The sequence below is a fragment of the Xiphophorus couchianus genome, chromosome 8 (assembly GCF_001444195.1).
Source record: "Xiphophorus couchianus chromosome 8, X_couchianus-1.0, whole genome shotgun sequence".
Taxonomy (NCBI): Eukaryota; Metazoa; Chordata; class Actinopteri; order Cyprinodontiformes; family Poeciliidae; genus Xiphophorus; species Xiphophorus couchianus.
The window spans coordinates 21,902,373-21,927,978 of NC_040235.1; the positions used below are offsets into that span (position 1 = coordinate 21,902,373).

At 42.4% G+C, this 25,606-nt stretch overlaps 1 protein-coding gene across 3 annotated transcripts in view; it reads right to left on the reverse strand.

The window, feature by feature from the left end:
- The window catches only part of col5a1 (procollagen, type V, alpha 1), a 97,199-nt gene that overhangs the window by 10,871 nt on the left and 60,722 nt on the right, over positions 1-25,606 (reverse strand). For all 3 annotated transcript variants that reach the window (XM_028026208.1, XM_028026209.1, XM_028026207.1), the window contains 41 exons: positions 25,551-25,595; positions 24,847-24,900; positions 24,727-24,771; positions 22,950-23,003; positions 21,803-21,847; positions 20,699-20,752; positions 20,133-20,177; positions 19,718-19,771; positions 16,135-16,242; positions 14,134-14,187; positions 13,288-13,341; positions 12,495-12,539; positions 12,234-12,287; positions 12,096-12,140; positions 11,915-11,968; positions 11,777-11,830; positions 11,633-11,686; positions 10,787-10,894; positions 10,608-10,697; positions 10,029-10,082; positions 9,696-9,803; positions 9,487-9,594; positions 7,885-7,938; positions 7,707-7,760; positions 7,515-7,622; positions 7,379-7,432; positions 7,179-7,286; positions 4,552-4,605; positions 4,311-4,418; positions 4,115-4,168; positions 3,962-4,015; positions 3,821-3,874; positions 3,655-3,708; positions 3,450-3,557; positions 3,243-3,296; positions 3,101-3,154; positions 2,793-2,900; positions 2,527-2,580; positions 2,402-2,437; positions 2,263-2,316; positions 1,898-2,165 (listed from right to left, as the gene is read on the reverse strand). In XM_028026208.1, the coding sequence (XP_027882009.1) occupies positions 1,898-2,165; positions 2,263-2,316; positions 2,402-2,437; positions 2,527-2,580; positions 2,793-2,900; positions 3,101-3,154; positions 3,243-3,296; positions 3,450-3,557; positions 3,655-3,708; positions 3,821-3,874; positions 3,962-4,015; positions 4,115-4,168; positions 4,311-4,418; positions 4,552-4,605; positions 7,179-7,286; positions 7,379-7,432; positions 7,515-7,622; positions 7,707-7,760; positions 7,885-7,938; positions 9,487-9,594; positions 9,696-9,803; positions 10,029-10,082; positions 10,608-10,697; positions 10,787-10,894; positions 11,633-11,686; positions 11,777-11,830; positions 11,915-11,968; positions 12,096-12,140; positions 12,234-12,287; positions 12,495-12,539; positions 13,288-13,341; positions 14,134-14,187; positions 16,135-16,242; positions 19,718-19,771; positions 20,133-20,177; positions 20,699-20,752; positions 21,803-21,847; positions 22,950-23,003; positions 24,727-24,771; positions 24,847-24,900; positions 25,551-25,595 (2,878 nt within the window). The remainder of the gene's footprint in view (positions 1-1,897; positions 2,166-2,262; positions 2,317-2,401; positions 2,438-2,526; positions 2,581-2,792; positions 2,901-3,100; positions 3,155-3,242; positions 3,297-3,449; positions 3,558-3,654; positions 3,709-3,820; positions 3,875-3,961; positions 4,016-4,114; positions 4,169-4,310; positions 4,419-4,551; positions 4,606-7,178; positions 7,287-7,378; positions 7,433-7,514; positions 7,623-7,706; positions 7,761-7,884; positions 7,939-9,486; positions 9,595-9,695; positions 9,804-10,028; positions 10,083-10,607; positions 10,698-10,786; positions 10,895-11,632; positions 11,687-11,776; positions 11,831-11,914; positions 11,969-12,095; positions 12,141-12,233; positions 12,288-12,494; positions 12,540-13,287; positions 13,342-14,133; positions 14,188-16,134; positions 16,243-19,717; positions 19,772-20,132; positions 20,178-20,698; positions 20,753-21,802; positions 21,848-22,949; positions 23,004-24,726; positions 24,772-24,846; positions 24,901-25,550; positions 25,596-25,606) is intronic.

A 25,606-nucleotide genomic window follows, 5' to 3' on the forward strand; every position in this document is an offset into this window, starting at 1 on the left:
TTCTATTTACAAACCAGGGCAGCGGGAAGTAATGGACTGTAAGTTAAAAGTTTGACACTTGGATAATATGAACTTAAAATTTTATCGCAAAATTTTATGGCATTTATTCAGCAAACAATAAAAGCGACACTAAAAAAAGTATTTAAAAAAACAAACAAATCCAACCCTCGTTTGGCAGCAGATCTGTCACCGCATAAAGTCGGTAACGAACACATAAGCTGCTCCAAATATAAAATCTTCCATCATCAAAAAAGGCTACCTGGCACTCCGGCAACAGAGTAGTGCTATTCTGCTGCTAAAGAGTTTACAGTAATTGTACTTAAGGCTACAAAATACCAGGAAAACAGAGCTGTTGAGCTACTACTGAATAATGCGCTTTTCCTTCATCACAATGTCACAACCACTACAAATACACATCTGTTATGGGCAATGAGGTCCATCCAACAGGCTAAAACATATTATGGCCAAATATAATCCAAATATTGCATTCAAGGAGTCCTCAGTTGCATTTATTTCTCACTTCAGATATTGAAATTTAGTGACGCTCCAAAAACTGTGGAAAAATTATATGAACAAAACTACGCATGTTTTTTCCCTATGATTATGATGAACACAAGGATTTCTCACTATGAGACACTTGAATAATAAAAAGCCAGCATTAATTAGAAAGCGATTCTATATGTATTTTATAAACTACAAGAAGTGAAGCTGATATCACCATTTATTTTTATCTTTCATTTTTAGGCGTATTTTCCTCACTGACTAAATCAACAAAAATTAATGGTTAGATTTTTCCACAAAAAATCAGCATGACACCATATATGCTTGAGCAAAAGAAAACCTATTTTCAGTTGGTTTTGAACATATATACCAGGGGATCCGATAATTACAGAGGACACTGTGTTTGTGTTTTACCTTCCTGTCAACAGAGGAGATTAAGGGACTTAAATATTGTGCATGCATATTTTTTCTTAACATCCTAGGCTGCAACTGTCTTGTCTGGAGATTAATTAAGCAAATAAATAAAGGAGCACCTTAGCTAGCGGTGTCCACCGGGTCTTCGGGAAAAGATGTCCTGCATGTTTTAGACGTCTCCCTGCTACACCTGATTTAAGTGGCAGAATGTTCCTGCTCAGTTTATCATCAGGTTGTGCACTCGCCTGGCGGTGACTCATTCATTAAAAATCTGTTGTGCTGAACCAGGCTTGCTCCCTCAAGGACGGATTTTGGACACGATTCACTTGTGCTAACCAGAAGCGGCTCTAAACAAGTTGGATCAGTGGATAAATCTCCTTAATATACTATCCAGAACTTAGGCTCCCCAAGGCCAAAATTGTAAAGGAAATGTTAAGCTATTTTTCTTTTTCTAAAACATCCAGTGGTGTGAATTTTACCGATCTGGACAAAAAATAGCAAGAACTAAATTCAGTTTGGTTGCATAATGGTTTTTATCCAAATCAGTCTTAAGCGAAATTTATGTAAAAATAGCAAGGTAATACATGTACATTAAGAATTTAATCAGATGTAAATACTGAGCCGGGTAATCATGAAAAGTGATATGTCATTCAGTGGACGGTCTCTGGCTGTTACGTTTTCTCCAAAATCAACTCAAGAGTAAAAACTCTGATATTGTGTGTTTCAATGTTTGTGGGGTTTATTTCTTCTCCAATTTCTTTGATATTTTTCTTTTCTCAAAAGAAAACCATTGCGGCCTTTAGAGCGTACAGAAACATGAGACATCGGTATCCGTGACGGAACTCGACATCCCGTTCATCTGCGCTCTGTTGTCTTAAACACTTCTCTTTCGCGGCTGCTGCTGCATTATTAATGATTCGAGGGCGAGATATGAAGAGCGGAGCAGAAGGGCCCCGCGTATGAAACGGAACATCACACGAACCATCGGGGAAATCAGGGTGGCACAGCTGCAGGTCCTTGCAGGTGCGAGCCGGGTTGCTCTGCGTGCCCAGCGGATGCTTCATCTGCTCGATCTCCAGCTTCAGCGAGTTGAGCGACCCGAAGATCTCCTCCATGCCGTCGTCGTAGTCCTTGTAGTTGGCGTCCATGGCGGCGTCGTCCACCATCTGGCTGGCGTCGATGTTCCTACGTGTTCTGCCCTTAACGGGAGAGACGATAGGGAGCGGGTGGATGACGTCACCGGGAGGGCCCTGTTGGGGATAGATGGGGGGAAAAAAAGTTGTTGAGACGCAAAGAAGTGTATCGGTAAACACTGGGACAGAATAACGATCCTGTTGGATTACTCACAGGGGGGCCAGGAAGACCAGGGGTTCCAGTCTCTCCTTTTGGACCTGTTTGACCCTGAAAGAAAGAAAACCAAACCGATTACTCTTTACACATGCTTGTTGTCGCCTCTACAACATTCAGGTTTTTGTAAATGACTTACAGACGACCCTTTGGCTCCTTTGGGACCTGGGGGACCCTACAGACACCCAATGACATCAAGCAATCAATACGGGCCAAGAAAGGACAGTGGCTGCTATCAGGCTAATGTGAAGAATATAGACTTACAGGTAAGCCGGGAGGTCCAACTGGACCTAGGGGACCTGTAGGACCAGCAATACCCTAACGGAGAGAAGACAACATGTAAATCGCCAGGCATGTTTATTCTCTGAATTATACAGAACTGACAAGTTCAAGATATAACCAAAGGTTTCTGCCTGCTAATTTAGCTGAACTAAAATCTTTCCCGAAGTATGGGTAAGACTGTCAGGGTCGTTCAGAGAGGTTGGCGATTGCTAAAGTAGGGTTGCTCCCCTCTGGGCCGTGTTGCTTACGTTGTCTCCTTTGGGACCGGACGTTCCTGGAGGGCCGGGAAGACCTCTGTCACCCTTTTCGCCCTGTTCACCTGGGGGTCCAATCAGACCAATGAGACCCGGATGGCCCTGCGGACGAAAAACAGTCAGTAATACACCAGTTTGAGCATAAATACATCTATCTGACTGAGCCTCTAAACATAAGGTTGCCAAATTGACAACCAGAGGCAAAGAAATCTCATAAGTTATTGAGTTTGGTCATTAGTTTTAATGTTACGCCGGTGCTCTGAATTATTTAGCTTGCTTTAATGGGTAGTGGAGGTATTTACTTTCTCTCCTTTAACACCAGTGTCTCCTTTCAAACCAGGCAAACCAGGAGGGCCCTGTGAAGAGAACAAGAGTCATTCGGATCAAACCAACACTGCATGTTTGTAAGTAAATAGTAAAGCTGGGGCCGTTGCATTTACTCACCATAGGTCCAGGAGGTCCATCTGGGCCTGGAGAGCCAGGCAGTCCTTGCTCGCCCTTCAAACAAACAACAGTTATTCAGGATTTTCAAAGCCTACCTCCAAACAGTGTGAATCTTTTATATTTTGCTGTTAGCCAGAACTTTTCATAAATGTTGCATTTTTTTCTTTCTTCTTTTTTGCAAAACAAAAGAAGTCAGGTTGTACTTACAACTGCGCCAGGGATGCCCCTAAGTCCTTCTGAACCAGGCTTTCCGGGTGATCCTTGAGGGCCCACAGGGCCTGTTTTTCCTTGGGGACCTTCAATTCCTGGCTCTCCCTTTTAAGGTTATAGTTTGCATTTTTATTCGTATGGAAAATATTCACAAAGTGGAAGACATGAAATATAGAGAACTTTTACGTATTCCATGAGTTACCTTGGCCCCTTTCTCTCCTTGTCTTCCCTCAGGCCCCGATGCTCCAGGAGGCCCCTGTTTATTATTGAAGCGTAATGCAAACACAGAACATAAGAGTCTAGAATCTGGTAAAAAAAATATTTTTTTTAATCAAAACAGGATGGAAAGACCTCCAGGTTGTACTTACTCTCTTTCCGGGTGGTCCAGAGGGACCAGACTCCCCAGTGGGTCCAGGTGAACCCTGGTTTGAAATGAAAATGCAGCCATTAACACTTTTCAACAACGACAAAGCAGTAACAACCCCCTTACAAGTAACCAAAGCACTCACAGGTTGCCCGGCCTCTCCGTCGTCTCCCTTATCACCAGCTGGGCCATCCAAACCCTGAATTACACACAAACAGAACCTCAGTCAAAAAAAAAGGTTTTATTTAAGCGATGTAAACACCGGAGCTGAGAGGCAATCAATCATGTGTATATTTACAGCTGGACCGGGCTCTCCAGGGGGTCCAGGGTCTCCAGGGAAGCCACTCGGACCCTAAGAATTAGATAGAAAATAAAACCCACTCGTCTTTTTGGGCGTGTAATTTTTAATTTAGCACAGAAAAGATCACCTGGGCAACCATTGTTGCAGTGTCAAAAGTGTTTTTCTGTTCTGCTCAAGGCAGGTTAGAACTCACAGGGCTGCCTTTAGGGCCGTCATCTCCAGGTGGACCTTTAGGGCCAGGAGGTCCTGCAGCACCAGCTGGACCAGCCTCTCCCTTCTCTCCACGCTCTCCTCTTGGACCCTAGGGTAAAATGATATATACATATATATATATGAAGCAGATGCACAAAAACAAATGGTTACAATTTCAAAGAGTACACCTTAGATCATTTGGCTCAAATAAAGTCGAAGAAAGAAGAGACGGATTTACTCACCGGCGGACCAACTTCCCCCTGAAGTCCCGGCTCTCCCGTCTCACCGGCATCTCCCTGAGAGAGGAGGACGGACAAACACATACATTATCAGCCGAGGGATCCACTGCGGATCAACAAATGCCATCATTTGCAGCCCTGACTGTCCCTGTGCCCTTGTCACCTGAATGAGAACAGAAAGACATGACACGGGAGATTTCAATCCCTCAAGTGTGAGGAGATGGTTGGAGGACAGAGCCTGCTGACCTCACTGTTCTCCCCAAAGCCTGTCCATATATCTTGTCCTTCCCCCATGTCACCCTCCCAGCTTCACCCTACTGAATAGTTGCCCCGTTGACTCACCTATGCGCGTGACAGTGTCGTTATTCACTGTCGCGTAGAGCTACTGCCCTCCCAGCTGGGGCTTAACGGATAAAGTCTGCTGCACTTGTTTTGTGGAGAAAATATTATCCCATGTCATGTTCAGAAGGCAAGGAGCAAACCGTTCCGCAGCGGCAGAGACGGGGCTGCTGCGCGGCGATGTGTTGTCATCAGCACATCCAGATTCCCTCAGGCGTGGACGGCTCAGTGTTTTTTTTTTGGTTTTTTGGGGGGCGTCGGAAGGGATTTTGTAAAATAAGCGTTGAGCTGTCTTTCAAAACCTCTCATGCTGTTGTCAAGAAATCCAAACTAAGCACGATTTGAACCTTAAAGTTTTAGCAACACATGCTGTTTTTTATTTTGTTTTTTTAATAAATGCAACCCTGCTTGCGTCCACCAGTGGTGTTTTTGGCTAAATCTGCTGACAAGAGGGGGAAAAAAAAAGAAAATCAAGACAGCTGCTCATCACAGATACACCAGGGATTGTGTTTACAGGAGAAAAAAAAAATAGGCTTGACTTTTTGTTGCCTGCCAACTTTGTGTGCCGGCCAATAAAATGCCATTTCAGCTGAAGGGCGATTAGCCAAGAAGAGCAGTGTGTGGGTTCGTGCAGAAGGAGGAGAAGCTATTCAGACGGGGATTATGAAGCAGCAAAAGGTGATTCTATTGACTGAAGGAGATAAAACAAATCACATCATCACTACGGACGCAGAACGATGAGCTCAGCAGCCGCGCAGCTGCCAAAATGGGCCTCCTTGTAATGAAATAGCAGCAACGAATGAGAAGACTATCCGAGAGTGGCTTTTAATGAAGTACTCGCCTGCATACACAGAATTCTCCTTCACTGGATTTGGTAGCGAAAATTGGCAGGTGCGGTTTTAAAGTAAATGCAAATGTTTCAACGTTAATGCTTTCAGATTGCTCCCAATCTGGCTTTTTGTTTCTACTGGCAAATAAAAACACTAGAAATAATTCCACCAATTATATTCCCCCTTCCCCCCCCCGATCCATTCGATCCATCTCAACCTCTGCACTGCAGCCTGATTTGGAAATATACTGTCTTAAAGTTATTTCTTCGGGCGTGCTGTGGTGGCGTACGGGATAGCGCGACCCACGTTTGGAGGCCTTGAGTTCGATTCCCAGACCCGGTGACATTTGCCGCATGTCTTCCCCTCTCTCCTTCCCCCTTTCCTGTCAGCCTACTTTCATATAAGGGACGCTAGAGCCCACAAAAGACCCCCAGAAGGGAAAAAAACAAAAGTTATCTCTTCATCCATAGGGTTCAAAGAACTAAATGTGAATTAAGTCTTATAACAGTGCTACATCAATCACTGTAAAGTGGATAAAACAAAGAGTAGAAAAAACTACAGTGTTGTACCCTTCAAGTGGGTGCAAAGGTCAGCAGCAGAAACATGCAGACACACAAAGCCGTCATACAATTTGCATTTGCAATAAAGCTCCCCTCCGTTTGTTGAGACGGCATCCCAGAAACTACTTTAAAATTTAAACCTCGCTGTGAACTCTTTAAATTACTGAGTCAGCATTTAGCAGAGGAAGCAAAAAAACTGGGGGGGGGGAGCTCCCAACTCGACCGAACTCAGAATCCGGTCCATGAAACAGGAACATCCTCCCATAAGTTACCCAGGCGCAGTGTCTGCAAAAGGTGAGCTGTTAGCGTAGTTTAAAGGGTAGCATAGTTTTATGTTGTTTGTTACATGTTTTATGGTTTAAGTTATGTTGGACTGTTACAGCGAAACAAAGCTGCTACAGCTATGTAGTCAATATGTAAAGAAAATGCCTGGGAGGCTAGCTGTTAGCGTAAGCTAGGCTAGCTGTGCTAATTCCTAATAAATGCTGGTAAAAACAGCTTAAAAATATTACCTTCATATATTTTTGACACTGAAACCATAAACACCTCCTTTATTGAGTGGTTTTATGCAACTTCTCTCAATCTCTTACATAAAATGGTGCCTCTACTAATAAATAGTGAATTACTATTAGCTGCTACCATGTAATCTGTTTGCTAGATCTGCAATTTACACACCAATAGTTCCAGAAGCAGCCATTACTTTCTTCTTTTATAGATTTTAACAATCTTGCTAACCACGTAGCGAGGCAGGGTAACACCTTGCTTAGCTAGCTCACTTTAGCATTAAAGATAACAATTACAGTGAATATGTGGATTTCTTCTTATTTTCAGTTGAGTGTCATTAATTTATCCGGAAAATGTTTCGAGATATTAGTAAATAAAACCAGGTGAGAAGTTTTACCTTTTCTCCAACAGCACCAGGGTTTCCGACACCACCAGGGGGTCCCTGAGGACCGTCGGCTCCAGGGGCACCTGAAGGACCCCTGGGACCGGGAGGACCGGGTGGACCCTGTAGTAGACGATAAAAGTCATTTAAATTTGTGAATGAGTTTGGGCTGGATGTCTCTTTCCATGCAATCACAGTCTCAGTGCCCATCTCACCATTTGACCGACATCTCCCGTTTCACCTTTCTCACCAGGTGGACCAGGCAAGCCCTGGAGAATTAGAAGACGGTTGAATTTTCTCTGTTCTTGATTTGATTGTTCAAAATACTTGAGATCATATTGCGGTGCACACCTGCAGCCCAACTGGGCCTGGAGGTCCTGGGAAACCTCTCGACCCTTCATCTCCCTTCTGGCCGAACATACCCTGCTGACCTCTGGGACCTGGCTCTCCATCTGCACCCTGCAAAAAATAAGAGGTTATAAAGTGAGCCATGTTGTAGAGTTGCTAAACCAAGCAGTAAAGATACACAAAGCGGACACTTACAGCAGGACCTGGTGCTCCGACGGGGCCTTGAGGGCCGGTAGGACCTGGAGGACCCTGGAGAGGAGCACATCAAGTCTTGTGTTATTTTTCTTAATATGAGGCGCCTGTATTCACTAGAAAACTAAGTACGCATCAAAATGTGAAGATGTAAAATGGTTGATTACAAAAAAAAACTTACATGTTCTCCTTTGTCACCTTTACTTCCTTTCTGTCCTGGTTCTCCAAGCTCTCCCTGTGAAACAGAACCCTCAAAGTGAAACACAATCCTCAGCCACGGATACATCATGCACATTATGCTTATGCATCACCTGATCGGACATCTCCCATAACAGAAAACCAGATATGGGAAACTGACAAAACCAACAGGCATTTTATCCAGCCCTCTTTTCTGACAATTTACACCAAAAGGAGGGGGAAGAGGGGGCTTATCATGAGTCCCTCGCAAACTATCGAGCAAAGTTTGTGCGCCGCAGCAACAAGGCTGGCTAGACGATTAAAAGATCTGCAAATCAATGCAAACTCTGTAAAGCAAATTTCTCTCGGAGCGTTTGGGTCAGAGGGAAAGGGATGAAAAGAAATAGGATTTATATCCCAGCTTTGGTGTCTGGCGTAAGGGGCACGGGTAGGGTTACATATATTTCTGTTTATAGCACGGTACATGTTTACATTGTTGGCAAAGTAAATTATGTGAATCTTCATCTTTTGAATGAGTGTGTTTGCGTAATCTTTTCAACCATCTGGCTCAAACTGTTTTTTGTTCATGAACCACTCAGACACAAGCAAGACTCAAACTAGTGTCAACGTACTGGACTGAGAAAGTGCCGACCAGAAATGACTATAAAAGGACACTTTCAAGCTCGGATGAAATTTCTAACTGTTTACCAGGACAAAACCAAAGTCTTCAGGAGAGCTTTTTGGCCAACAAGAAAACCCCTTATGCTGATAAGAAAGAACAACTTTTGTAGGAGTTGATGTTCTCAAGGTCTAATTCACTGATCCAGTTTATGGAGTTGGTACAGTAATGTACATGGAGGTCTACCACTAATCTCTTAATCTGCACTGGAAAAAGCCACTGCACTGAACCCCATTGAAAACCTCACGGTTATTCCACCAAATATTGATTTCTGAACTCTTCCTGAGTCAAAACATTACTATTGTTGTTTCTAAATGAATATGAACTTGTTTTCTTTGCATTATTTCTCACTTCCTGATAATAAATAAAAAATCTTTGCTTGGAATTTCGGAGACATGTTGTCAGTAGTTCATAGAATGAAAGGACAATGTTTGCTCAAACATAGACTTATAAATAGTGAAATCAGAGAACTGATAATTTTGCAGTGGTCTCTTACTTGACTGAAGCTTGGACATAGCTGTGTGTATTAAGAGGTTATCCATCAACAAACACACATCAAACAAAAAGGACTGAAATGCATAAAGGTGGCAAACATTAAGCTTCTACAATGGTCCTGACTTCTAAGTTATTAAAACATAACATCAGATTTAGTGGTTTAAGCTGTATGTATCATTTTGGCTCTGTGTGGATTGGAATAAAATCCACAACTACTTGAAACCTGTTCATTCAATTCTAAACCCCCCCCCCAAAAAAACACACACACACAAAAAGAACTGTTAAAATACTCAAGCAAGAGTCTAAAATATAACGTCTGTGTCAATGATAGGACTACGTAAACATCTGACTAGATGATTGACAATAATTGCTTTCCGTTGCAATTTTTTCCGTTTTGACAGAATGGAAATCGAGCTATATAAAGCAACTGACCTTGTCTCCGTCCTCTCCGGGTGGCCCTGGTGGCCCTCCAGGCCCTGGTAGACCCACAGGTCCCTGAATACCGTCTCTTCCGGCTGGGCCCTGAGGACCTTTTTCTCCCTAGAGTTGTTTCATAGCAGCGCGACGCCACACAGTCAGTCAGAAAGGCACAGCAATAGATCTAGCACGCCACGGCTATTTCTGCAACACGAGCCCCTTACCGGTCCACCTTTCTCTCCAGCAGGGCCTGGTGGTCCCTGTGGGCCAGAACGTCCAGGTGGGCCTGTAGGTCCGGCTGGGCCGGCAGGACCCCGCTCGCCAGGAGAACCCTTCGGCAAACAAAACACATCGATGTTAGTCACCAAAACAACAAAGCGGGATCAAAACTAACATACACACAAAATCCGTCCCACGTGTCATCCCTCTTATGTACGTAACATATTTTACATATATCATTATATGCATTATATAGCAACTTTAGCATGAAGGCTGTCCTCAGAGATACATCTGAACTAATGAAAGGTTAGCATGTAGATGCAGTGAATTATACTCACAGCAGGTCCAGGTGGGCCTTGAGGACCCTCATTCCCTTTCAGACCATGAGCCCCCTGCAGAGCAAAATTAAACAAAAGCATGAGAAAAAAAAACACGCACATGCATCTGTCGAGGAAGCATCCTGCCTCATAAACTCTGTATCTTTAAACGGGCACAGCATGAGGTAGAAAACCTCCTGCAGCCTCCAAAGCAGCCGTTCAGCAGATGGAGAAAACAGTTCTTTACCAATACAGCAGCAAATCTGCTTCATCGCCGCAGAGAGAGGTGGCGTGAGTTACCGCACAATTCAGCATGTCACGACGAAAGTGACTGAATTGATACTACGAATGATTTCTTGGTATCTACTTTGCAGTGAGAAAGTGTAATAAACTTTCTCGTAGAATGGGAGAGGGGAAAAAAGAACAACCTAAAGTTAAATAAACAGCCTGTCCCGTTTTGGAGCCCACTTTGACTTTAACACATCGCTACAGCAGTTTAATAGCTTATAGCCTCGGACTATTATGAAATAGACACGGAGCGAGAGATATTGATTTTTTTGGAAGGTATATTTGAATGCTGAGCAGAGAGAGACGACTTACCACAGGGCCTGGCAGACCTCTCTCTCCGGGGAAGCCTCTTTGTCCAGGAGGGCCGTCTTTACCAGTTGGGCCAGCAGGACCGGGGTCACCCTATGGTTAGTTTGAATAAATAACTTCCTAAATCAAATAGTGAACAGATGCGGGAAGTCCGATTAGTGGTCCAGAGACCAAAGTTTCACCTTAGCTCCTTCTTTCCCTGCAGCTCCGGGCAGACCGTGCTCACCAGGCGGACCTGGGGGTCCCGGGTGACCTCGATCTCCCATTGGCCCAGTCTCACCTGTTGGCCCCTGCAGGTAAAATAGTAATAATAATTTTAAAAAAGATCTTAAAAAGTGTAACATGTCAACTGAAATACTGGGCCTGCAGCTATCAGGCATAACATTATGACCACTGACAGTTATATCCTCACTGTTGATGTGACATTAATGGCTTGTCTAATCCGATTGTAACAGAGAAGCAACTGAAGCTCAGATTGTTAAATAAGTTAGGCAATGGTTCCAATAAAACGATCACAGGATACAGGACATTGCTGTTTGTAGTAATGGGGCTTCATAGCTGCAGACCAGTGTAGGTGCAAAGTCATAATGCTAGGCTTAATGTGTGTACTTGGTGAGGAATGTTGACGGAAAAGACGCTTTCAGTTCTTAAATCCTTAAGAAGTTGAGCATTTGCTGAGTAGGAGGGCAACTCCTCCTTAAAGCCTCGGTGTTCCTCCATTATCGTCAATGTTCTCAGCTGGCATTAGCAGACCTGCTTGGAGGGTAAGTCTGCTAAGCAGTCATGCATAATGGATGAAGAGCCCAAAGCTAATATAGAAAGAAAAACAGCACCCGAGGTATGGCTCTCGCAACAATAAATCAGCCGGACCGGCTGAAAGCGTTCCTCGCTGTTCCCCGTCGCTTTGATGCGAGCGCATTTCAGAAAGTACACTAACAAGAGTCTAACTTCTAAACAAGTGACTGGTATGTTTTGGCACTGGATTCTGCTTTCTGGGTAAATGGAAAAGAAAAAAGCAGGGAGCGTACCTGAGGTCCAACCACACCTGGAGGACCAGGAGGGCCCGTCTTGCCTTGGAATCCCTGGATGTGACAGAAGAAACCAAAACTTAGTCCATCACCAAACAGTCTGGCGACTACAAACGAGGTCAGCGATCAAACGGCTTTACTTACAGTCTCTCCTCTCTGTCCAGGATGTCCAGGCAGTCCATCTTTCCCTGGGGGTCCCTGACAAATTCACACAAATCCACAAATTCAAAGTAAAAGTACTCCATAAAAAATAGGTGGCTTTCTAAAGATCATCTGACTCACAGGAGGGCCCTTTGGTCCTGGAAAACCTGTTGGTCCCTGAGGCCCTGGCAAACCCTGAAAAAATATTTTTTAAAAAGAAGAAAAAAGTACATAACTGCAAGTCAGAAATCATTGATCTCTCAAAGAACAACAGATTCCTTTCAAACAACCCGACTTTTGATAAGAGTATAATGCTACATACCCTCTCTCCGGGAGGTCCTGGTGGGCCGTCGTTTCCTGAGTTACCCTGAGGAAACAAAGCATGGGGGTCAGCTGTGAAAAAAAGCGACACACACACGGCAAAAGAACCCATAAGATGAGAGCGAAATATTTCACAGACTTTGGGTCCAGCTTTCCCCGTCGGTCCCCTCGGCCCTCTCTCTCCTCTCGGCCCCTGATGGATACAAAGACGTGATGAGAATCACAGAGAGGGCTCCGCCAGAGACACAGATGACCTGGTAGCGCTGAGATTAATTAATGTTTCGACTTGGCTTCCCCTCAAGAATGGCCACGCCGAGAGCCCCCCACCCCCCTTCTGCTTTTACCCAGGTGCCAAGTTTGCCATCTGTAGATAAGCTGAAGTGTGCTGAGTAAGACTAACCGTTGGTCCTCTCTGTCCGCGTGGGCCTGGCTTTCCTCCTGTGCCCTGTGGATGTTAAGAACACGCAGTGATCAAAGGAGTGGCAACTCACATCATTAAAGGGAGAGGGGCTGCATGCTCAACATGAATTAATCTAAAGGCCAGAAGAGGATCGTATCTGCAGACTGAGCTCAACAGAATCAGGCCGTCGCTGTGCTCCGAGATCAGCTTTTATGTCTCGTCTAGGCCTGTGTGCTTTTATGTCATCATTAATTCTTATAATCACCAACATTTGAGCAGTTAGCGCTACAGAAAATAACTTTAAAAAAAAAAACAATTTAACAGTCATATCGCGGGGCCCAAATTAAAACGGGCTCGTTTAACTTTAATGAGAAAACAAGCGCATCTTTTGTGTGGTGTTAAGCCTTTAAGGGAAAGAAGCGAATCTTATTATTTTTCACTTTTTCTTCCTTTTCAGCTCAGTCCCATGAACTTTCCGACTGTCCTGTAAAGATGAGAAACTTTATGTGCCCCGCTCCAGTCGCGGTGACAAACTGTTACTCTTCCAGGCGAGCTAATGGCCCGTCGCTAACACACGCAGAGCGCGTGAAATATTGCTAAAAGCGCCGTCGGGTGATAAACAATGTTTTTGCTGGTTTCAAATGAGTTGTGTAAGAGGTGCTTTCTTCCTCTGCTTGGTCAAATCTGTTTCGGAGCCACGCAGCCTCCGCTTGGGTTGATCAATCTGGATCCGGGTTCGTGTTCCAACACTCTGTCGGGCTAACGTAAATAGGAAATGCTATGTGCGACGTACCCGGGAGCCCTTCTCTCCGTTGGCGCCAGGGAAGCCTTGGAAGCCCTGAGACCCCTGTGTGGTAGAAAAGAGAGCAATTAGTCACCGGAGAGAAAAGATAAACACTTATTCCTTATTTATTTCACTTGCTGGAATACTCCCAGCCTGTTATAGCTAGTGGGAGAGGACGCTGCGGTGTTTCATTATCGCATAAGCAGCAGAGGGCTGACAGGGATTGCTTTTTCACATCTCCATCTCTTTGATCAGGAAGCTTCAAGCACGTCCACTTTTCCGACTGAGGCTTTGCTACGACGAGCTTAAAGCTTGAAGTAGCTGATGGTTTAAAAAAAAAAAAAAAACAGCTTCGAAAGCATTCGTAGACATGGAAATGGAAACACAGCATTATGACACTACAGACAGGCAAAGTGTATAATGTCTTAGAGCTCCCATTAAGTCCAATTTTATACCTATGGTATATTTACATTTTGAACAACTTTTGTTCAACCAAGAAAAGGAAATTCGACAAAGATCTCTCAAAAGATAGCAACATAAGTAAAAGGTTTTGAAAAAAAAATTGTAAAACATACATTTACATTAAAAAACAATACTGTGTAAAACATTAAGTATGCCATCCTTACTAACCAATGAAAACATTTGAATTGGCATTATCCTTTTTTTTATTTGCTAACCAGCTTTCTGGAGAGGTGATCGCCAGGTCCTTGAGGATTCTAGACCTCCTAGTTAAATCTTCACCATTACCTCTTTCAGCTTGAGGAAACATGTTGGTAAAATTATTACCTTAAACCTTAATTTGCCAGAAAGTATCACTGAGTAATGCTTTTGGTTAGCAATATGTTGAGCACTTGCCTTTGGTCCTTGTCTTCCTGGGTAGCCTGGCAATCCGGGAACTCCGAGTTTACCCTGTTGACAAAAACACATTTTGATAAAATGCTTGTGATTTGTCTAAAAGAGAGCTTTCGTTAAACTCAAAGTTGCAATTTGACGACGAAATTTAACATTTAACATAAACAAAGGTAATCAGTTTGTCAGATTTCAACAGCAAAGAGGTTGGACTAAACACCCAATACATATTGGTGGTATACTGTTTATGATGCTCTACATATATTTCTACCTCTTTAATGTGCAAGGTATGCACATCTGCGTTATGGCAGACACATGTTATTTTGTGGATCAAACAAACTGGCATGTTTTCTGAAAACTGTTTTTATTATTCTTCTCAAAGACATTCACAGTGAAAAAGGGAATCAATTCCCTGTTTGCTAATGTGCTAGCTTTAGCCCAGCAGTTTAGCAAACAGCTTCTTGTGAAAAATATCTTTAGTAAGAGTGAGATATAAGTCTATTGCAGACTCCTGCAGTATGTATTGAGTCAGACTTTGAGCTGTAGTAGTATATTACAGCTGTCCACTGTAAGGACAATATCATTTACTATACTTTTATAAAGCCCATCAAAGGTTTAATGTTTTTTTTTCTTTTGCCGTAGGTCTTGATGTTGAAAAATGCTTAATTTTGTATAACTCAGATCAATTAAAGCTAAACTGACACGCTACATTCTTTTTTTTTAGTATCTAAAAAAAAGCAATACAAATGAAAACTTTTGCAATTTCTTTCTATATTAGTTTTCTCATGTTAGATGCAAAATGTAAAAATAAAACTCAAGTAGTTGCACGCTGACATGCACCAGGCGAATTGCACATGAATCTGCTAAATGTTTTATTTTTGCAGTAACACCACAGCTACATTACGGTTTGACCATTTCTAGTGTCAAGACACAGCAGAATAAAAACAGTCTGATTGATGGAATCATAACAGTTGGCAACATTTATTTCCATCCCGAGTATATAAACGGCAGCAAACAGATAAAAAAAAAAAAAAGAAAACTTGATTTGCTGCTGAATCCATTTTTCCTTTGTTGAGCTATATTGTTGTTGAGCTTCTCTGCGACTGCCACGGAGCGAAGGGCAGTAAAAACTGGTAATGCAGTGAAACTGAAAACACAACCTTCACCAAATGACCGCATCATTATATTATTCTATTACATCCCAATAAATATCTAGGCTTCTTTTTTTCTCTCCACCGAATTCAGTGCAAAAACATCTTATCTCATAACAAAAACCAGACTGAGCAAACCTCCCATTATTTTTAATGTTAATGAACACAAAAATTAAACATGCACAACGCCACAGCTCAGTAAATACCCGCGTTGTTTACAGCTGAAGCGTCGATTCTAATTATACACGGGAACGGCATCAGCATTATTTAACGCAGACTAATGAGGAAATTGAAAAATTGACCACAACTCAATAATTTGGTCAAATCAGATTCTGAAAAAAAAAACAAACATAAAAGAAGCAGCTTTAATACTATGTGAATCGGTGTCTAAGGCATAAAAATCAAATACATGTGTTTAAGGGATTGTTAAACATTGAGATAATTAAGAATCTTCTTCCAGCGAGCGTCAGTAGACAATAAATCAACTCCTCAGTTCAGTTTAAAAAAATGATTAAGTCATCTGGGAGAGTTGCCATTGGCTGTATGAAATACACACAGCAGCCTACTCAGTGTTTAACTGATGCAGAGTCTGATGCCTTTAATGGTTTCTGCTGGTTGAAGAGCAGGAGCAGTGGGAAAACTGATCTCTGTTCAGATCAGATAATTGGGGGAAAAAATGGTTTCCTTTTAAAGCCTGGCTGCGCCTTAATCTTAGAGCAAACATGACTGAGGATGAGAAAATAAAGATTAATCTTTTTTTTTTACTTTCTTTTAGGCAGGCAGTGAGGAATAAGTAGAAATAAGTGTGACTCATAGTGACGAAATATAAATTGGTAGAAAAAAAAAAGCGTCTCACCTTCTCACCAGTGGGGCCAAGTGGACCAGCATCTCCAGGGAGCCCTGAGCGACCCTTTGGCCCTTCTGGGCCATCCTCTCCTCTGGGTCCCGCTGGTCCAAGTTCTCCCTGGACAGCACAGGAACCACAAAGCGTGAACGTTTCTTTCCCTACACGGTGTAGCGCCAGCACAAACTCTCACCTAGACAGATTGTAAATAACTGAAATTGCTCTATCCATAACCAAACTACCTACTGCACACATCAGTTCTGATTTCGATTGCAGTTATTTACTAAGTTGTGTTGGTATTTCACAGACAAATCTTGATTCACTCACTAAAGTTTGTGCTGCTTGTAATGTGACAAGATATGGAAAAAGTTCACAGGGTGTGAATACTTTTGCCAGGCACAGCATCACTGCGACCTTCTGTCTATTAATGGAATAACATTAATCGTGTTATATTGCTATGTGTTGCTAATTTTAATCATTTAACTCACTAGTATATTTGTGTTTTCATAAGAAAGAATGAGGATGTAAGCCAAATAGAGAACATTTTGTCACACACACACACGCAAAAGAAAATCCTGACTATGATGAGATGAACACCGATTGCACCTTTGAGCCAGTTGTTGTCCTCTGAGTAGTTCAGGTTGACTCCTTTTAACAGGAGTGAACACTTGCTTAAAGGATCCAGTTAGATACTGTTCCTGTTGAAAAGTGGTTAGCAATCCTATTACTGCTTCTCGCTGTAAGTGTGCTCCCATTTTAAAAGGACACACACACACTAAATGACAGAGTACAAACTGGCACTGACAGCCCGGCGCTGCTTGCGGAGGCCCATTGGTGTGTGAAAGGTATCTAGTTAAAGGTCCGCGCAGAGTTGCAAAGTAAGCAAGCGAGCGCACAAGCACACACACCCCTCAAGTACGCATGAAACGGCATCAGGCAAACTGTACTTGACTTGCGCTCGCAGGCTCATCAAAGAAAACACTTTAAATTGAGCGCTCTCGCGCGCATGCTAACGCACACACGGGCACGCGGCCCCCTTTCACACGCCTGCTTCAAACCGAGTCATTTGCAGCCTAGCCCATGCGGGCATCTCCAGAGCAGAGGGGGCCTCCTCAAATCTTTGCTTTCATCTGGATCGGCGGCGTCTCCAGAGGAAAACATGGCGGAAGGGCCGTGTCTCTCGTGGGCTTGGAGTGGTGTTTAAAGTGCCATTGATTTCTCCCTCCTTTTTCAGCTGGAGACAGCCCCGTTCAGGGATAGGGGGATTTAATGTTTCAAGTACGGGGCTGCTGTGAGTTATGTTTCTCACTGTGGAAGTCATATTTTCCTGCAGCTTGACAGCGTAAATCCCTAATGCACTTCAGAGGAGCTGCTCCAGAGTAAGCGTGTCAAACTTCTTCTTCTCCTACATCGGGGCGGGCGGGTTTAGGACTGACTTGGAAGAGGAGGAGAAGGAATTGAAAACTGCTACACGATTATAGCTGTCAACATCAACAACGCCTCATGTTTTCTCATTACGCTCTCTTCCGCAGCAGTCAGAAAGGCTTTAGGCCTCAGAAGGGGTCAGTATAGGTTAACTTTGACGATGCTAAACTTCAAACGATTTGAAAAGTTACATTTGCTTTGAGTGACAAATTTACATTGCCCTGCAAAAATATCCATACCCCTGTGCTACTGTGATATGTCTTTACCAGATGTGTTGCTCTTGATACTGGCATTTGTGTCCAGTTAAAACTGCTCAAGCTCAATCAGGTTGGACAGATAATGTTTTACAATTAAGGTTTTCCAACAGATTCTCAGTTGTCTGTATTTTAATTTGTCCACTCTAATATGTGAATTTTTCCACATGTAACATGTTCATTTTCATCCAAGATATTTTAGTACTTTCCCATAAAACCTTTCCTTTAAAGTCTGACAAGCTTTCCAGCCCTTAGCAAGACATAGGGTGCATTCCCATCAACCCAGTTTTGTCCATTTTACTTAGAATGTAGTTTGTTTGCCTAGAAAGTCTGATTCCTTTGGAGAGGTGTGAATGTTTAAACGAACCCTTATGCGGACCATAGAAGGCAAACTCTGGTCTGTCTAAAACTCCTGGTCTCGGTTCGATTGAAGTGAACTTTGGCGGGGTTTGAATGCCAAAGTGAGTGCCGAGCGGATTGGCTTGTAGATGCCAAGCGGATCGGAGACTGCTCCTAAAAGCAGGAAGTGGACTATAGTGCAGGGCCTTTTGGGTAAATACAACTTAAACAAACGTGAGAGTCTACCACTCGTGGGAGAAATGGCTGATGTTTTTTTTTTTCTTTTTACCAAAGACAAAGGAGAAATCTTACTACCGCTAAAACCTACCACTCTGTTTTTGTGTACATTTTGCAAAGAAGGAAGCTGTGCTCAGTGTCTTCTTCTGAGGTTTTTATGTCGTTTCCTTCTGTAGGTCTTGGTGCAGCGCCCCCACAGGCAAAGGAGTAAACAGGTTTATCAAACAGACTGGATCTTTTGACAGTGCAGTGAGAAAGAGACCCGAAAATGTTGCAATTTTTGTCTCCAATTGAACCATGTCTACCAGACTGTCAGGTACAGAAGCACTCTGAGTTTCTGTCACACAAAGCATTCAACATGTAGGTTTCTGAAAGGTTTAGTTTTGGCCTAGTCAGAACAGAGGGCCTTTTTCTGCATGTTTCATGTGTTCTATATGACGGCAAACTGAAAACAGAACTTTTTATGGGTTTCTTTCCACCATAGCATTCCTTTTGCAGAAAGCCCCTGCTTCTGTAGAGCAAGACGAAGGGCCAAATAGTCCAATCTGCTGTTCACCTGGCTACAAAGCCTGTGTAGTCAGGTGCAGATGTTTGTCATCTGTACATGTCCACTAGGGTCACCTAATACTCACCGGTTGGATTTTTACTTTGACAGTCCCACTAACACACCTATTCAAGAGAAAGCACCAAACACAGCTTTTAAAGAAAACGATAGGGTTGAATCACGAGCTGAAGAAGTAAGAAAAAACAACATCGGTGCTTGTTGTTCTAGAAATACAGAGCCAGGAGACCTGCTGCTTTCCTATTTGGATAATTCCTCTCTCAGGAACTGCAAGGGCAAAAACAAAAAATCAGCATCTCCGTCCTGGTGAGAATACACTTAACACTTTCTTGTCAGTTCTTTCTACTTTTCCTTATCTGGGTAGACAGAATCGGGTGTCTATTGCACTCTAAGAAGTCGTATTGAAAACTGACCATCAACTAAAGACCAGTTGATGGTCTTTAGCCCATCAACTGGGCTAAAGACTAGCATGAATACAGCTGTGATCTCGTCGACAGGAAGCGGACACATTTGTACAAACAATAAAAGCCGTCCTTTCAACACATTCTCCCACCCGAGCTCTAGATACATTCAGCTCCTCCAGAGCTGCCATTTAGCCTCTTGGCTACTTCTCAGGTTATTTTATATTATGCATCCTTTTTCTTCCACTTCAGTATTATTCAATGATTTATTTCATTCAGACACAAAAATACAAATAAAACACACTAAAGTTTGTGTTTGTAATGTGAGCCAGCAGAGACGGTTGTGACGACATTTCCAAGTCAAACCTGAACCTTACCCTGTCGCCCTTTATGCCCATGTCTCCCTTGAAGCCAGGGAAGCCGTCCTCCCCCTAACATGAGAAAAATGAAACACACTGTTAGAGGTGCAACAGACAAGACTTTAATGAGAAAAACATTTTTTATTAGTCAAATATCCTCTACTCCCTCCAGATTAGGCCCGCACACAAACACAGACGTCAAGTCTGACAGAGCAGCAATGAGACGAGAGCCATTGTTGCCATAGAAACACTTGATAGCCCCCTTTTTTTTTGTAGCACCAAAATTATGTGTTCTGCGATTATCATTAGCAAGCAAAGGCCATCTACCCCAATCATCAGTTTAATCACAATCACCATCATCTCTCTGTTAATGTCAAATTTGATTTGAATAACTGATTTATTTTCGGTCGGCCGCCCGCCTGCCTCCGCTTACCTTTTCACCCTTGGTTCCCTTGAGGCCGCGGACGCCATCAGCTCCCTGCGACACAAAATCAGACGGACGTTACACGACAATCGGGAAGCAAGCGGGACAAAAAGAGGGAGAAAAACGGCGGCGCATTCTCTCTGGCAGGTGAAAATATTCACCCACAATGTGATGACAGTTTTTCTAAAATAAGGCTGGGAAGAGCTTCTGAAGTAGCTGACTCACTGTTCTTCTAAAAAATCTTCCCCGCAGAGAACAGAAACTTTCCAGAGCAAAAAAAAAAAAAAAAAAAAATGAAATCCTTGACCGTCCTTCTAGATTTCAGCCAACTAAGACAGGAACTCTTGAGCACAAGCCAAGCTTGTTGACTGATCCCCTTTTCTCAGTGGAAGCTGTACTATTACTGTGCTTTCATGACAAACAGTTCATGATCTGTACCATCATTAGTTGAGCAAAATAATAATAAATTGCTAACACTAAACAAGGTCCTAACACATATTATTTGTCCTTTAACGGCCGTCAGCTCTATTATACTACTCCAAAAATGTACTCGACATTAATGGCGATGAACTTACCTTTACACCTCGAGGTCCAGGATAACCAATGGGGCCTTGAGGTCCGGCAGGGCCCTAAAAAGACCGACATTTGATAAGAACTAGAATCATGCTTACAAAAAATGCTCAAGCATGGACTAGCAGGAGGAGATGCACTGATACATCAACCGGTGTCAGGAAGTGGCCAATTTTTAGCTTAACTAGCGGGACTGATGACCTGCCAGTCTATTTGGCGTACAAACAAAAGTCATCTGTCAATGAACCCTTCATACCATTATTGGTAAATTTGAACAGTTTTTTTTTTTTTATCATTCCCACAAAATTTATTGCAAGGATGTGTGATTATTTCCAGGTAACATGATCTAGCTATTTGGGTTTGATTGTGGTTCATAATCAAAGTTCTTGACTTATCTAGCTAGCAGTCACGCTAACAAGTTACGATGTTGGCGTCACTCTGCTCTGAAGTTGTTACTGAGGGAAACAGGCAGACAGCTAGCCATTTTCAGCATCAGTGGCGTGTTCAGGTGACCCACAAAAAGTTCACGAAGCTGTTTGAAAAGAAAAAGTGTTTTTTTAAGTGAGCCAGCTGCTCATTGATGTTTTATTAAAGGAGCCAGAGAAAGGCCAAATGAAACAGCAAAACTGCCCTTGTTATGCACTTTAAGATCTATTTAAGTGTCGGCATCGTTCTTGAAAGTTAAGTTGCATGTTTTTAGTAATAAATATAAACAGAAACGACTGTATTTACTTAACAATAGCAAAACAATGTTTACAAACACTGCTTTCTCTCTTTTTCAGGCACACAGTGTGGCGTCTCTCATATTAATATAATTAGTTAATGACTTCTCATTGCAGAGAAACTCTAAAAATATTTCGAAGGTTGTTTAATAGGCACTGTAACCACCTAAAACTACATAAGCTATATTACTATAAACTATATAAACTTATATTATTATAAGCTTTAGAAAACTCTAGAGTGATAATCAGTCGCAAAACCTGCTAATTTTATCTTCTTGGATGTGGGGAAAAAACCTCCAAAATGTTGTAGAAAGAAAATCCAATTAGAAATCTCTCAATAAATCAAGACAGAAGAGGAGAAGAAGAAGAAGAAGAAAAAAACCTCACCATGTGTCCTTTCTCCCCAGTCGGGCCCTCTTTGCCAGGGTGACCCTGTGAATTATTGAGAGGAATATTATTGCATAGCATTTCAGCATAATTACCACCATAAACAGTGCAACATGCCTATAACTGAAAGATTGGGCTGTAAAACTGCTGAAGGGCAAATCCGACTGGGAAACTGGGAAAGTGGACCTTTCAAGGGTCCGATCTCATTTGGGAATTCATTTCCCATCCTTAATGCACAGTGTTGCAGATGCACTCACAGCTATTACTGGGCTCTAAAAGCCGAGACCAAAGCCGCTTTGAGACTTCACAATGTGAACGCGCATACACTCCCCCCACCCCGTGTGAACTAATACACAACGGCGAGTTTGCAGCCGACACCACGCAGAACACGCACATGGATGTCCAGTAAAAAGACATCTGGAGGAAAATTGATTGGATTCTCGTGAGACAAAGGAGCTCCGCAAAGCCACTGATGGGGTTTTAGCACAGAGACCGAAATGGATACAAAAGAGGAAAGAAATTAGGGGCAGAGAGGAAGCTCTTCCGCTGCAGATGTTGTAATTGAAGTTATAGACAACAAATGAATTAAAAGAAAAAAGTCTTGAGTGCATGGATGTGAGCTATTTCGAGTCCGAAACATAAACCTTTGAAGGATTGTGAAGCGACGTATCGCATTATGTGCGCTCTCCTCCATGTTGTCTCGTCTTTCAGCAGACACTCACTTTCTAATTCAAATTTTATTTATTTCTTTCCTGCCCCTGAAGTTACTTAAACCTCTCAAAGGCTTTCTGGGCCCTCCTCTCTCCTACGGTAGGAGCCACCTGGTGATTTCCGAGAAACATCTGTCATTAGTGCAGGTGTCACTGCTGCCTGGGAAGTGAAGGAGGGTGTTTGCATATAAAGTACTCTGTGTGGGTGTGATGATCTTCTGTTACAGAGCCAAATGAAAATGTTCTATCATCCATATGCTTCACACTAATAACCATCAAGGTGGTTCACACTGTATATGTTAAGAGCGTTAATGTGGCAAAGCGATATGAAATTACAGAAGTTTATTTCACAGTGTTTCACATCCGTCCATCCATCATTCGTCAGCTTTAGTACAGTTCAAATTTGATATAATTTGGAGATCTGGATATAAACTTACTGGAGGGCCATCGGCTCCCGGCATTCCTGGCAATCCAGGCTTTCCAGTTGGACCCTTGACAAACATCACACAGTGAGTCAATATGTGGTAAAAGTTTATAAAAGTCTGCAGCGATGCAATATGAAGTCCTGACAATGGCAGACTTCAGAAGTTGAAGTCAATCAAATTTGGTGCCGGTTACATAAAATGAGACGTTCAGGCGTTTTTCAAATGATGATGAAGTAACTGTGCATAATTGGGCGTTATCTCTAAAGTAAAAACAATTACATGGTGGGACATAAAGGTCAATAATTGGTGTAAGGATACACATTCGAACGGATAATTTCCAAAATGTGCCTTTTTGGTTCAGTTCACTTGTGACCTGCACTTATGTCGCTTTTTCAAACCGTTGCACATGGAGAACATCTACTTTCCCTCGAGCAACTTTTGAAAAAGGCAGCACATAAAAAAGAAAAAACGTAAAAAGCACAAAGGTTTGAGGACCTCGAACGATCATTAAAGTCTGCTGTTTTGTAACTTCACGCTTCACACTCTGGTGACAACGCAGAAAGTAAAATGCACTTAATGAATATTTTGGTCATCTTCATTAACAGAAATAATGTAAGTAACTCGTTCTACGTAGAGCTTAACTACTCATTTGAAATGGCATCACTCCAAGTCAAATGATGAAAAAGCTAAAGTGCTAAGCCAGGTTACAGTACCATTAAAACAGACGATCGCTGACATTTAGACCACAACAAACCCCAAAAGAGTCTTTGTAGCAGCTACATAGTGGAAAACACTGTATTTAAACAGAAGCCGAATGTAGAGAAAATTTCTACTTGTTAGTATTATAGTTATAGTATTATATTAGCAAGAGGATATGCTAATCTGGTGTAAATCATGCTCTAAGCATCAATTTTAACAACTGTACTCAGTTGGGGGGAAAAATAGACTTTGCTTCACTTTTCTTAATGTGTTTGTACCAAATAATACCAAATCATGACTTCAAAACTTGAGTACCAAACGGTGATTTATGCGTACGATGCCGTAAAACCCAGCAGTTTCCCACTTGCTGTGGGAAACTGGAACTTTAAAACAAAATGTACATAATCAGTCTATTTAACCTGACCATAAGGCTGACATCGCCAGTTCTAGGTCTATATATGCTAATGATGATAGGAAAACAAGATAGCTAAGACTAAAAAGGATACGTCACATGTTTTTTTTTTAGCAGATTCTAACAGCTATGTTAAAATATCCCAAGTTATCATTTTTTGTCGGTTTATGTATTATTGTAAAACTCAACATTATATAGGATTAACATCCTGAGCTGATGACTGCTTTGATTACACACTGAAAGAAAAGGTTGAGTTTTGAGTCTTTATCTCGCTTTGTTCAAAGCTTTCTTTTAGGAAAAAAAAAGAGGGAAACATACCACCCATGTAATTAATTTTTAAACTCTTGCTGTTCGATAATCTACAATGTCAGCCGGCGAATGTGATATGGCTGTAATTGGCTTAAAACGTATCAGGATTTGAATGGGTCTCTGCTGTATGTGGGGCAGTATTCCGTGCAGAGGATGGGGATGTGTTTGCATAATTGTGTGATAAGCATCTGGGCCTGAATAAGAAAGCAGCTTGGCTTTCTTGCTCATGCAAATGAATGAGACAAATTCCAATAATTTTACAGATTCTGGGTCTGCATGTATTAACATTTTATCTTTCCTGCAGTTCTTTTTTTTAATTTTTTTTCTTCTCCAGCAGGAGTTCCATACTCAGCAGGTCTGATACGCTACCTTCTCTCCTGGAGGTCCAATTGCTCCTTGCGGCCCCGGGAGTCCCTGCGGAGAGGATAAGAAACTGTTTGGAACCTTTTCTCTGAAAGCTGAGACAGAAATCTAATGTAAATTACCTACCTGAGCACCGGGGTTGCCTTGCTGTCCAGGGGGGCCTGGCTCTCCCTGAGGTCCCTGGAATAAACATTTAGAGAGCTCCTTACACACCGATGAGGCTATTTTTTCAAGAGGAAAACAGGGTAAAAATGTTGCACAAAATAGATCAAAATTAAATCAGCTTCAACTGAATGATAATGTATTACCCAATTCTAACTCAAATACACTATACGTGTTCATATTGTTGCTGGATTTCAGAAATTGTGTTGCATTTAATGCAAAAGGACAAGTGCGCAGGTGTATGCGGGGCACATTCACAGGCCTACTTTCCTAATGACGCAAACTGCTGAACCACAAACACAAAACATCATCCCCTGTAGGATAACCAGCAATCAATTACGCTGCCTCCGTCCGAGAGTCTGGGCCAGTTTTTGATCTTCCATCTCTACCTTGTTGGAAGACTCCCAAAAGACCATGCAGGCCGCTCCGGTAAAATATTCTCTCATTACGGGTGCCGGGCGCTGGCAGGAATTGAGCTGGAAATGTACAACTAGCCAAGAGTGTATTCTCTGATGCTGCTAGTGTGTGTACGTACTCATGGATGTGTGCGAAAGGGCTCCTTTTTGAGGCCTAAATACACGCGGAGTTAAACTGGTGCCACTTAACACTCCGATAGTGGTATCCTTTTAATCGGATTTAGGAATTTAATCAGTTCAATCTTTACTTACTATATTTCCTTTGGGTCCAGGGTGGCCATCCATTCCAGCAACTCCCTGTCACGGAA